Source organism: Nothobranchius furzeri, chromosome 1 (genome assembly GCF_043380555.1).
Source record: "Nothobranchius furzeri strain GRZ-AD chromosome 1, NfurGRZ-RIMD1, whole genome shotgun sequence".
In the NCBI taxonomy this organism is placed as follows: domain Eukaryota; kingdom Metazoa; phylum Chordata; class Actinopteri; order Cyprinodontiformes; family Nothobranchiidae; genus Nothobranchius; species Nothobranchius furzeri.
In genome coordinates this window covers 30,365,776-30,378,728 of record NC_091741.1, presented here as the reverse complement: position 1 = coordinate 30,378,728, position 12,953 = coordinate 30,365,776, and the positions used below count along the sequence as shown (strand labels likewise).

Below are 12,953 nucleotides of genomic sequence, written 5' to 3'. Positions count from 1 at the left end.
CGACTCAACTCATCCACTGCCGGCCGTATCCTGGTCAGAAAGCCCCTGGCTGCCAGCATTTTTACTGGTTTTTGAAGAGTCACAGAGCATTGTGCTCTATGATGATGTCAACGCCAAAACTACCAAAACAAAGGGTAGACTCACTTCTTACATCAGGAGGAACCCGCGTGTTTGTAGCGTTATCCGTTCTTTCATAATCCGTTGTCGAATTGTGAGCTGCAGAAGCTTTTCTGGTTCGCTTTTTTCACATCAGCGGATTTTCTGCTTCCTGATCACGTGACGTGTGACACACGCGGGTGAAGATCAGCTTTAGAGCCGTGATGTTTGTTCTCACTGCGCCGGGACTTGTTCCGACGTCCGCCCTGTAAAAAATTGCAATTGACCATTTTAGTCGTCAATAGGGAGTCTTAAGCCACGCCCATATACTTCCGCACCCTGGGTCCCCAGAAGAACGAAACAGTGGATGCAAATCAACGCGGCTAACAACACTATTTTCTAATTCTGCTTGTTTTGTGCCATGGGTTTCACGTATGATGTCCGTGAATTTTAAAGACACATTTTGGTAACAAGAACGCGCTTATTTTCAAACAGGGGGAAACGCAATTTTAGGTTTTGTGTGAAAATAAGTCCAGGACTACAAATGCACCTCACTAAAGTGACGTCATCGAACCAGACACGGAGAAAACTGAGGAAAAATGGCTGTAAGTTCAGAAAACGTCCCACAGGAGGAAAGAAGCACCATAAATCTGGTCATGTGGTACGTAGCAGCTACATTGCGACGTGCCGATTTCTAGTTTGTAGCCATGCTAATTACGAACTTTTACAAGCTAATAAATCTCAAAGTACGTGACTGGTGTGTTTGAAACACCCATCATTATGTTTCATTTAAATTGCAGTACAACACATGTGTGATCCAGGGCGTAAGGCAAAGCGGGTTAGAAAACAGCGTTTTCAGCCCCGTTGACCTGCATTCATTTGTTCGTTCTTCCGGGGACCCGTGAGCCAACTGGAAAGGGAAGAGACTCAGGCTCCTTATGGCAGCAAGCGGTTGGATTTAAAATGACTATTTTAGTCGTCATTGGCAGTAAATGAGTTAATAGAAGCTAACTATTCATCAGGGGGCAGAGAGGAGGGGTACTCAGAGTAGTTTCTGCTCATTAAATAACAACAGACAGCTACAGCTCGTAAGCTCGACGCTCCCACGTGCCAGGTATAATTGACAAAGCTCCTCGGATGAGAAGCGAAACGTCTTCAAGAAACCAAAGAAGTCCATTTGCCTTCACCTGAACTCCTTTGGATTACCATGACCTGGATGACCTGGAGCATTTATGCTGTCTCTAGGCTTTAGATGCACTAACCACATATCACCACTAGGAGACACCAAATAATTAAATTAAAATTAAAAACACACAGTAGCAACAATGCAACATGAGCCTATCCACAGAAGCAGCCCAGACTCTCCTCTTTACAACAGTAAAAGCACCATGACTCCACCAACAAGACTCGTGGGACTCAGCAGCAAAACAAACAAACAAAGCTAATTTCATGAAGTCAAAATAGTCAATTCAGTCTTGCCTTTGCTGGTTTTTGGTCATAATAATCCATGTTATAGTAAAAAAAAACACTTGGTTTGTGTAATCCAATGTCCCAACGTCCCACTGAGCTGATTTCTGATTTCCCTTTACCTGCTGGACAGTGTTTATAAATCTGTGATGCAACATACCATCATCATCTTCATCACAAAAAAGCCTCACGAGGCGTACACTGCTGCTATTGAATATTGTTCAAAATTGTTATTGTTTAAATAATTCAAAAGTTGAGGAGGTAAGAGACGACATGAGACATTTATTGCTTTCATGTTCAGTGACAGCTGTTGGGAAGTTGATATGCAAGTAATAAGTGCAATAAATACTTATTTAGTGAAAATAAATCACGGAGAATCGTGATCTCAATTCTAAGCAAAAAGAATCGTGACTCTCATTTTAACCAGAATTGTGCAGCCCTACCTTCTAACCAATCAGAGGCGAGAAAGATGGTCTCTTCCTTGGACATCTTACGATTCCAAATGACGCGTCTGGCACAGCCGAAATATCTCATGTGCTCTCACGAGCAAACACGTTCTTTACAAAAAAGGGTCAGAAAAGCACTTTTAAATGTATTTTTTCAATACAAATCATTTTCATGGCCTAAAAGACAATAATATGATGTCGATATTTATGGTAGTAACAGGTGATGGTGCATTTAAATAAAAATCTCTATCATTTAAAATGATTCCTCGTGATTTTATTTTTGGTCTTGAACCAAAAACACATCAGCAATGCTGCAGAGTGGCAACGCAGCGCCTCACAGAAAGCATCGCTCTGCAAGGTGCACAAGACCCTATAATATGATCTGTGTTCACCTGACTGGCATTCTTAAACTTTTGAAAAGTAAACCTTAACAATCATTGGCAATGCCTGAAAGGCACAAAAATTGTATTTAAGTGTTTAGATTTTTATATTAAACGTCCAGAGTTCACACTTTAAAGAATCTTCCGTTTCTTTGAGAGCAGCTAAATGCGTCCGTGGTGTACAAGGACATGGGCTCTGGCATAAAAACATGATTGCAAATTGGAAAAAGAAATTAATTTCTCATTTTTGAGATTGTTTGCACCTGAAATGTAAATTACAATACAAATCTGACTGAATGCACAGCTTTACTCTGACTTTAAGAGGAGCTGAGCTAAAAACTGCTGCTTCTGTCCACAAATCCTTGAGGTGACTCATAGCAGCGAGACTCTAGTGAAGAAAAACAGTAAAAGCTCCAGAAACACTTGTCATGTCTGTTTTATACAAATACAATATGAAACACTTTCGTGTTTTCTCTGTTTAAAACATCGGTTTCATGTTTTGTGAAGCTTTAGAAAATCATCTAGAGTTGCTCCATCACTCACTTCAGACTCGGTTACAACCTCGTAGGAACGCAGAGTGTTTGGAAACATAACTTCTTAGCATCTGCCGTTGTATTTCATCACTGCGTTATAACTGTCCACAACCGTCAAATGACACCTTGCTGTGAATGTAAAACACGACACTGTTTATTTATGTAGCCAATTATTTTGAAATGACTGTTTAGTTTTATCCATCCATGCATTTTCAGCCGCTTATGCGGAGTCGGGTCGCGGGGGCAGCAGCCTAAGCCGAGACACCCAGACTTCCCTCTCCCCAGCCACTTGGTCCAGCTCCTCCGGGGGAATCCCAAGGCGTTCCCTGGCCAGGTGAGATACATAGTCCCTCCAGCGTGTCCTGGGTCTACCCTTGGGTCTCCTGCCAGTTGGACGTGCCCAGAAAACCTCACCAGGGAGGCGTCCAGGAGGCATCCTGACCAGATGCCCCAGTCACCTCAACTGGCTCCTCTCATGGAAGAGCAGTGGGTCTACTCCGAGCCCCTCCCGGATGATCGAGCTTCCCACCCTATCTCTAAGGGAGAGCCCAGCCACCCTGTGGAGAAACTCATTTCGGCCGCTTGTATCCGCGATCTCGTTCTTTCGGTCACTACCCAAAGCTCATGACCATAGGTGAGGGTAGGAACGTAGATCGACCGGTAAATCGAGAGCTTCGCCTTCTGACTCAGCTCTCTCTTCACCACGACAGACCGGTACAACGCCCGCATCACTGCAGATGCAGCACCAATCCACCTATCGATCTCACGCTCCAGTTTACCCTCACTCCTGAACAAGACCCTGATATACTTAAACTCCTCCACTTGGGGCAGGACCTCATCCCTGACCCGGAGAAGGAATTCTACCCTTTTCCGACTCAAGACCATGGTCTCGGATTTAGAGGAGCTGATTCTCATCCCAGCTGCTTCACACTCGACTGCGAACCGCTCCAGCGAAAGCTGTTTAGTTTTAGTCAGTGGTAAAGGTGTGGAACACTGAAAACCATTTTAAAATCTTATTTCTGATTCTAATTAGTCACTCTGAGTTTTTCATGCAGGCTGAACATGAGAATAGTCTCCTACACCTATCTCCTGCATTAGCATTTACCATACCGATTTATTTATATAGCACCATTTCAAACTAGCATGGCAGCTAACCAAAGTGCTGTACATAAAAGAGCCAAACGCTCGAACAAATCAACAAAACACAATGAAAGCAGGTAAAATACATAAAAACATAGCATAAATAATCAAGGATAAAAATTCTTACCAAAAACAATAGAATAAGAGAAGAGTTAACAGCACTAGACGGTGAAACTCTAGGATTAGAAAAGCCTGACAGATCTACGTCACACTATTACTTAACATTCATGGACTCACCCATCATGACTCGGGACGGCGTAGGTTGTTGTTGGTTTGGCGTCCAGGAATCAGCAGAGAGCACCTCAGCTAGTAGGAGCTAGTTGTTACCATTAGCTGCTGTACCACACAGCAGAACTCCTTCAGGTTTGTGTTACTTGTGGCGAAAGAACACCCACGCTGCAAGTCAGTGGCAGAGTCGCGTTGCTGTTATCCAATCTGGGGCGAGATGTCCAAATATCAGGAAATAAGACTCCAGATCCTGCCGTCTGATGCTCAGCTGTGACGTGGCTCACTTCTAGTACCTGAAAATGGTGCACTGTTGTTTTTTCACCAGAGTACGACTTACAAGGCACTCATTCCTACTACAGACCTCTACAGATGTATTTATTCTATGTGTGTTTCACAACTTTAAAAGGATTCTTGACGTGTGTAAAAAAAGCTAAATAACAGTTTGTGTCATATAGTATTTATAGTGTGGCTCGGTCTTGCTGTTACAAATGTTTGTTGATCATAAACACATTAATAGTGACTTGAACAGATTTAGGTCACTATTTGGCAGAGGTGTGACCAAGTCACTGCTTTGCAAGTCACAAGTCTTTCCAGTCAAGTCTCGAGTCAAGTCCAAGTCAAAGACAACCAAGTCTCGAGTCCAAAGTCAATGATGTGGAAGTCCAAGTCAAGTCCAAGTCTTTAACCTTGAATTTTCAAGTCATAGTCAAGTCATTTGTCCAACTTCAGTTTAATGACGATGATAATAAATAAATTCCAGAATAAAAGCTTCTTAAAGCTTCATTTATTTGCTCAAACAAGCAGAAACTGAGACTGATTATAAACGAAGAGCTGCTGCAGTTAGCCGTACAAGATCACGCCCACAACCAAGGATGATTTATGATTTTTGTCCACGTCGCGCCACTTTTGTGCTAAAATATCAAATATGCTCAAGTCATCAAGTCAACAGATGCAAGTCGATTCAAGGCGTAAGTCATTGGAGTTAAAGTCAGAGTCAAGTCGTAAGTCTTTATAGATTTTATCAAGGCCATTCAGAAGTCATCAAAATAATGACTCGAGTCCAAGTCATGTGACCCGAGTTCACCTCTGCTATCTGGCGAGAAACATTTAAAAAGAACGTTAGTCTGTTTCTCAGCCCTAACGTGTGCATAATCAGTATTAGTGGTTTATAAAGTGTTAACAGACTAATTATTAACACATTATTAACCGTTACTATGAGGCTGTACCTCTGAAAGCACCGGTTTGATTAGTCTTTGTGAACTGCTACTACTGAGGGAGACTTCCTGTAGACCAGGGGTGTCAAACTCATTTTAGCTCAGGGGCCACATGGAGGGAAATCTAGTCCCAAGTGGGCCGGACCGGTAAATAAAAAAAAAACTTCAGATTGTTTTCTTTGTTTTAATACAATCAATATAAAACAAGGCTGGAGCCTGAGGACAGTGTAGTACAAGTACTACACCTGAAGTGTACTTGAAAATTTGAAAAAATAAAATAAAATAAATAAATAAATAAACATTCCTTAGTGATTCAAAGAGCTTACAGGTCACATGGCTAGATCAGTTTCATGCAGCACTTAAAGTATATTTGACTCATTTTACTTTACATCTTTTAGCTTTCACCAGCACATCAACATCAGAAGTCACATCCTGAGTGGCGGCCATCTTCAGGATGAGATTCAAGTTCTTGTGTGAGCCTTGAGCGCAGCTTTCTTTTATTTATACTCGTTACAGAGAAAACTTGCTCACAAAGATATGTTTATTTTCACTCTACATTGTAAAGTATGAAAATAAAGTTTACACAACCATCTCGCGGGCCGGATTTAACCCGCTTGCGGGCCGGATTCGGCCCACGGGCCGCATGTTTGACACCCCTGCGGTAGATATTTAGATGTGTTTGGAGCTTCCTAAGTTCCTCGTGTGTTTTATGCTTCGGTCCATAACTCACGTCTGTCCCCACAGGTGCTTCTTCCCTCACCGCATTTTTATTCATGTGCCTGCCACGCTCCTCTTCCTCTCTCCAGCTCACTCGTCTGCACGCCTCTCATTTCTCCTCACTTCTTCGTCATTATCATCTCAATCTTGGTTGCTATCTCCCTCTCTCCATCTGTCCTTCCTTATGAAATAAAACACGAATCCATTATTCATTCATTCAAACGTATCTATCACTGCTGCGAGCCCCACAGTCTCCTCGTGCCGGCTCACATTTTGCTCATTGTGCTGTTGAGGAGTCGTGTGGTGGCCCGGTCTGAGAGCACCAAGGGTGGGGGGTCGTTTTGGGGTTTTTTTTAGCAGCGCGAGCACTGACGAGAGCAGTTCGTGAGGCAGTAAAAACCCCTCAGGGGACTCTCCTGTCATAACAACAGCAGTGCCAGCTCAAACTAAAAGTAGTTTGTGTGGAGAGTTCATATAAAGCATGGAAGCAGCAGCTCGCCCTCGAACATGAATACTGATTAATTAGTTTGGGGAAGGAGCAGTTGATGCTGGGAGGGAGGTTGTTATTGAACTAGGATGTTTCTGGTCTCGTCGCGGGGAGAGTTAAATACAAACCAGAGAAGAAACAGGGCAACATCCAGCATTTTGGTAATTAGACACCATTTAAATCGTCTGAGATCTATCCAGATGAGGCTCCGCTCTCAGCCCCGCAGGACTTCGTTGTTCCAAAAGAATTTCTGGCTGCAGGTCAGCAGCTGCCTGACAGAAAGTTTCCAGGTGAACAAACAATTCCAGTGAATGACCAAGTTTCTCCTTCCTCAACGTGATCCACCATCACTGCTTTTTACTGTGAACCAAAATGTTCGGATTAAACCGTGCTGTGAAGAAGATGCCCGACTTTCACGAGCAGTGGGCCTTGGATGTTTTCCTGATTTAGTTCTGTTGGTCCGCTCCGTTTGTCTCAAGCCCTTTTAAAAGCAGGGCCGGCGACTTTTTATTTCTTAATGCAGATTAAAACTCATCTCTGAGTGACCCGGTCCACAAAGTCACGTAGTATGAGATTAGTTGGGTTTGGAGGTCCTTACGTGTCAGAATGCACAAACTTGTAGATCTAGAGTGTGTGTGTGTGTGTGTGTGTGTGTGTGTGTGTGTGTGTGTGTGTGTGTGTGTGTGTGTGTGTGTGTGTGTGTGTGTGTGTGTGTGTGTGTGTGTGTGTGAATATGCAAATGAATTGAGAGTAAATTACAAGTGTATTCGTCCTTAATTAAAGACTTTGTGACTGATTTAAAGTCAACTTTGCACCAGAGTCACAGTTTTTTTGCAGGTTTCATCTAGTTGAGGTGCAGGTTTCATGAGACACTCAGATGGAGGTTCCTGTCCTCAGTAACATGTTTCTGTCCATGCAGAATGCTGGAAGATGACCTGAAGATCAGCAGCGACGAGGAAGAAGCTGAACAACAGGTCAGGCCCCTCACTTATTACACTATTACTCTGGTTCTTCAGTTAACACGTTAACTTATTTAAAATGACTCGGTCCTTCGTAGCAAACTGGAATTAATTCTCAATGTGTCCGAAAGCATCCTCCCAGATATCTCAATTTTTGTCTGCTTCTGTTTCTTATGTAACATTGTTTTTTCTGGTGGTTTTAAATACTGATTGATGTGCTTTTCTCAGAACAAGAAGCTGATATAAAATTCTTCTTGTTCTTGAGAAGCTGGAGTCTTACACTCCGAGGAAACGCAGCTTCTCACTTGGCTCTGACTGTTAGTGGTCATTTACAAATGTCATCTGCAAAGAAATTTAAAAAATATCTCAACATATTTCCTCGAATTCTCCTTTGTCTCTTTTCACTAAAAATTTAAACATGTGCAAAGTCTTTCCTCAACAAGTCTTCACTCAGAATATTCACGAGTCCTCGTGGGGATGTGGAACGCCTCAGTTTAGGTACGGTTCACGTGGCAGCACCATTATGCTGATCTTTAACCTGGTGCTTCCCTTCCAACAATCTTAGAGCGCTCAGTTATCGTAATGACTCTCTGAACATAATCTCATCAGATAGTCCTACTGTGTGTGGTGTGTTAAGAGTGTTCGGGTCTTCTCGGAAAGACGTAGAAACCGCCTCAGTCATAAATCGGGGGTATTGTTTGTCTTGGATATTGAGAACAAACGAGTGTGCTGCCTGTTGACGGTGGCGTTTGGCCAATAAGAAGGTGCTGCATGGAGCGAGGGGATCCCAAAATGGTTAAAGGTCCCATATTATGGCTAATTTAAACATTTCTGAGAACACAGGTAGGCACAGTTTATGATAAAATGTTACCGTTGACACTACTGAGATGTCGTTTATCTTAAATACAAGTTATTTTCATCAGCCTGAATTTATACCTGGAAATAAACCCTTCATTTCAGTGAAACTCTGCCCTCACCCGCTCCTACAAGTTGTCCAAGGCAAGTTGGTTACTGTATTACCTATGGTAGTCCAGTGGTTAAGGTGTCTGCCTGTGGGTTGGAGTCCCGGTGGTGTCTGCACTAATTTATTTAGCCAGCTGAGGCAGATTTCATGTTTTTATATTTTAGTTTTAGTGATTATTTTCAACTTGGTCATGCGAAACTGCGCTATGGTGCACACCAGCCTGGTACTGCGACCTCTGGACTCCCACGTCTGTTAAGTGGCAACCATCGCCTAAGCCTGTGCTGGCCAACGGAGACAGGTTTCAGACCATAGACTAGATTCTGGGAGAGGAGCAGGGTCTGATGACGAGATTAGTTTCCATTGACGCTCTACAAGATTTTCAAAGTAAAACATTAAATTTGTAACTCAAACAGGAAATTGCAGCCAAAAATGGGTTCATGAGAAAATTACAATATCAATAAAGCTCCAAAAGTGGAGTTTCCATGATTACGGCCCCTTTAAGGGATTAAACCATCAGACATGCTGAGAGCAGCAACTAAAATAAAAGGACAGTCTATTGTAAATAAAGTAAAACAAGTGAAATAACTAGAAATGCATTTATGCTAATTGTATTTGCTGTCTTGACACGCGCCAAAGTGAACGTTTTTTGCGGTTATTTTTTACCAACTAGTAGCAGATAGCCTAAGTAAGCTCCCTACAGCCCGGGTTCCTTTTGCAGAATGCTAGATTTAAAGTCATCTGAGACCGCCGAGCTGAAATCTTACCTTCATCCACAAAGCAGGAATCCATAATGGCCGCCCCGCCCCCACAGTCGACTGCATAGGAGTTTTATAACATTTCCCTTTTGTTTACTGTGTTTTCAAGCATGCAGCATCCTAGTCGGTGGTCATTTCCATGTAATTCCAGTGTGAGTAAATGACAAGTTTAGGGGCGTAACTTTAAAATCCAAATTTAAATTGGTTACACGCTTATATTCACAGTAGTCTGCGTTTATTGTTTTCAGTCGTGATTGAGGATCAGCTGTTGAGTCCCACTGCAGCGCCACTGTTGAGTGGAGAGTCGGCTCACGTAGGGAGCCTGACTGACCCTGATGTGACCTGAACACACAGCCCCTCTGATCCAGAGTCGGATGCATTACTGCAGTGCCGTGGGGTCAGTCAGATAGCCTTCCCAGATCCTTCCCTCAGCTCACAGCGCACGCAGGGTTGCACTGGAGACCTCAGATCAATCCAGCCACAGCTGATGAGTTCTCCACATGCACCAATTAGAAAATGTCATATTTGTTTATACGTCTCTGGACTCCATTCAGATTCGCCAGGCCTGTTAGGCACTATTGATGGAAGTCAACATAACCAGAGATCAGCTGTTTGTCTGCGTGGTTAATTACCTAACACTAAATAAATATTGTTGACAAACAGCCAAATTTTCTACAGTCTATGATTGATCTTTCACTGAGATAGTCAGTGATTTAATATGAAATTCAGGTTTTTCTGTAGTGTTGAAAGAGAAGGCCTGTAGATGAACTCCTTTCAGCTGATTCTTTAGCTTCAGTGCAGCTTTCCCTAGGTAGACGTGTTTTACCCGCGAGCTGCCGTCCTAACCAAGAGGGTGTCAGACGTGAAACAAAGGCGAGCGCATTCCACGGAGCTGGTCCTGCAAGGGCATGAACTGGCCAGAGAATTGCAGGACCACACAGGATTTTGGCAATTCATGCATTAACAAGCAAGAAGAAAGATGGTAGTGTGTATCCAAAAAGATCTGTGGTCTATTTACGTGGACTATGGGGGTTTCACAGGAAGTGGCATTCTCTTTTTACTAGTTAAGCAACGGGACATCAGCACGGGGCTTTTATTATGAAAGTTTCCGAATGTTTACGCCGCTTTCATGTCTGACTTCCTGTCTGGCCCAGTCTGAACTGCTGAGCTTGACCCCTTCTGGAAGCTAAGCACTAGAAAAATAAATGTAGTGGAGCGACTTGTCCCTACGCTTCTAATACGTGTCCAAGACTTTGGTGGAAATGCCCCCATCCACTGTAACGGTGGCTAACTGTTGTGTACCACACTCTGTGTGGGAACGGCCACGTAAGGCACGCACATCCGTTTAAAGCCAAACGCAACAGCTTGTGATAGTAAGTGTATTATGGGGTGTTTTAGGATAAAATGACATTTCTCTTTGTAGACTTTGCTGATTCTCAGCTACCATCAGACCAAGATGTTGCTGAATATCTGTAGAACTGACTGAGTTCAACATCTTTTTGCTCTTTTTAACATCCATCGGTTGTCTGAAGAGAAGAATCGGCCAAAAGTCTGAATGATTTTCTTGCCCTGTGAACTGGGCCTGTATCAGAAAATGAACATATTCCCCAAACAAATCTAAAACCTCTGCATCCGCATCCTCTGATGAAGTTCATCGCGGTCCATTTCACTATCGTGAACTGCTGTTGTAGTCTACCTTTGTCGTACATGCTTCTTCGGTAGTATTTCTTACACCCCTGCACCATGGCATAGTAGGACACACTAATGATAAAGTCTGTCTACAAACCAAGAACTAGCAATGCATCTGGTTTGGTTTCCTTGAAAGCATCGGGGGTGTCAGTACATTTAATCACTGTCTGCTGACTAAAGAGGTCAGATTTGTCACTCGGGGCCACGGTACGTATGAGCTGTGCAGTCGTCCTGAACTTGTCCTGTTTTTCTGTGTGAATATTGTCGTAGTGGCCTTCTCTTTCCTAATCACTGTCATCGTGTGCTAATGATGCCAGAAAAGAGTTCAAAGCAGTCTGTGGGGTCTGTGCTTCGGTTTCCTCCCCCACCGAGCAGACGGAGATCAGTGCTCATCAAAGAGTCTGTCAGATATCGGCTGTTAATGAAACGATACCAGAGTCTCTCATCCTCTTCTGACTGGGCCCTTGATTGCATAATTACAGCAGTGGTCGGACACAATAATTATTAATCACTGCAGGTCATTTAGAGTGGTTTTAGTTATTATAATTATCCTGAAAGTAGACCTGTTAATTAGAGATATTTAGTGTGCACTCGGCACTGTTAAATGGTTTCTTTCGGGGTGAGCTGAGAGGATGGACTACAATACGGGTGACTCGTTTCTTTCATGAGTAACTTTTTTTTCCTGCTTCTAAAGACGTTGTGAAACGGTGCAGCGTTCCCGTAATTAATCTGCATTGTGCTAATGCATGAGCTCTGACGCACCCTCACTGCTATTCGCTCCTTTCTGTCCGAATTGTTGATTCACTCTTCACTCATCTTTGTACAAAAGAAATAAAAACATGATTTGATCAAGAATTAGCATGCCACGAAGTTTAGTACATCACAGAGAAGACGCGATTAGTAAAAAGTACTAATGAGGGCCACATAAAATACTGGTGGAATCCTCTTTAGAGCCAAAATGGTGCTTTGCCATCTTTCGTAGTTTTTTTCACATTCTTAGTTGACATTTTAAGGTTATTGAGACATCTTCTATGAGTGTGATGTCAAACTCCTGTTATTCCCGCAATCTTTAGACTTTTATTCCATCTTTGTTTTCTTTAATCCAGTGGGTCGTTTTCTACTTCGGACTTCCTGATTTTTCTGCTCCAGAGAGAGGAGGAGCTGAGGGTGGGGCTGTAAGGCTGGGATCAAATGACGACGCCCGGTCGAACTAGCTACAAGCTAACCTGAAGCTAATCCAAAGCTAACGCGGAGGTGGGAGCTAAGCTAACGGAGGTAGCAACCTAGCTACAACCGGAGTTAACTGTGCACAACACCGGAGCTTCTGAGTCAGAGATACGCCGGGCTGACCGCTGGGTAAAACCGGGTGGAACACAGAGGTCTCCGAGAGCTCCACAAGCCGATAGTGGGAACCCAGCTCCACCAACATGTTATATTTCAACCCATTTTCTAAAGTGCAGCATTATGTTAAATGCACTGGGTTTTACCCTATTACATTTACATTTCATGGTTAAACAGTACATGTTAAAATCTAAGCTCAGCTCGGCAGTGACCTAAAATACATAAATATAATTTTACTTACCGAAAAAATGAAGTGGAGCCTCCTTGGACGCTCTATTAGTGCAATTAATGCCACAGCAAGTCATTTTGTCCAACAATTGCACAAATAATATCCAAACAAGAATACACACACACAGAGACTCAAAATCCCGGAGCAGTTTCCAGGCCAGACCGAGGCTCTACTGAGGCCTTTCCACGGAGCTAGCTCTGTGGTCACGTGGGTCTGATGCTCATTAATTATACAGAATTTTAGGCTTTTAATACACTTAAACAGAAGAGTGAGAAAAATATTCACCCCCCTCAGAGTTGTCATGAGTG

The 12,953-nt window shown here is 43.1% G+C and overlaps 1 protein-coding gene across 2 annotated transcripts in view; it reads left to right on the top strand.

The window, feature by feature from the left end:
• The window catches only part of aff2 (AF4/FMR2 family, member 2), a 332,245-nt gene that overhangs the window by 238,039 nt on the left and 81,253 nt on the right, over nt 1-12,953 (top strand). For both annotated transcript variants that reach the window (XM_070551870.1, XM_070551862.1), the window contains exon 9: nt 7,628-7,682. In XM_070551870.1, the coding sequence (XP_070407971.1) occupies nt 7,628-7,682 (55 nt within the window). The remainder of the gene's footprint in view (nt 1-7,627; nt 7,683-12,953) is intronic.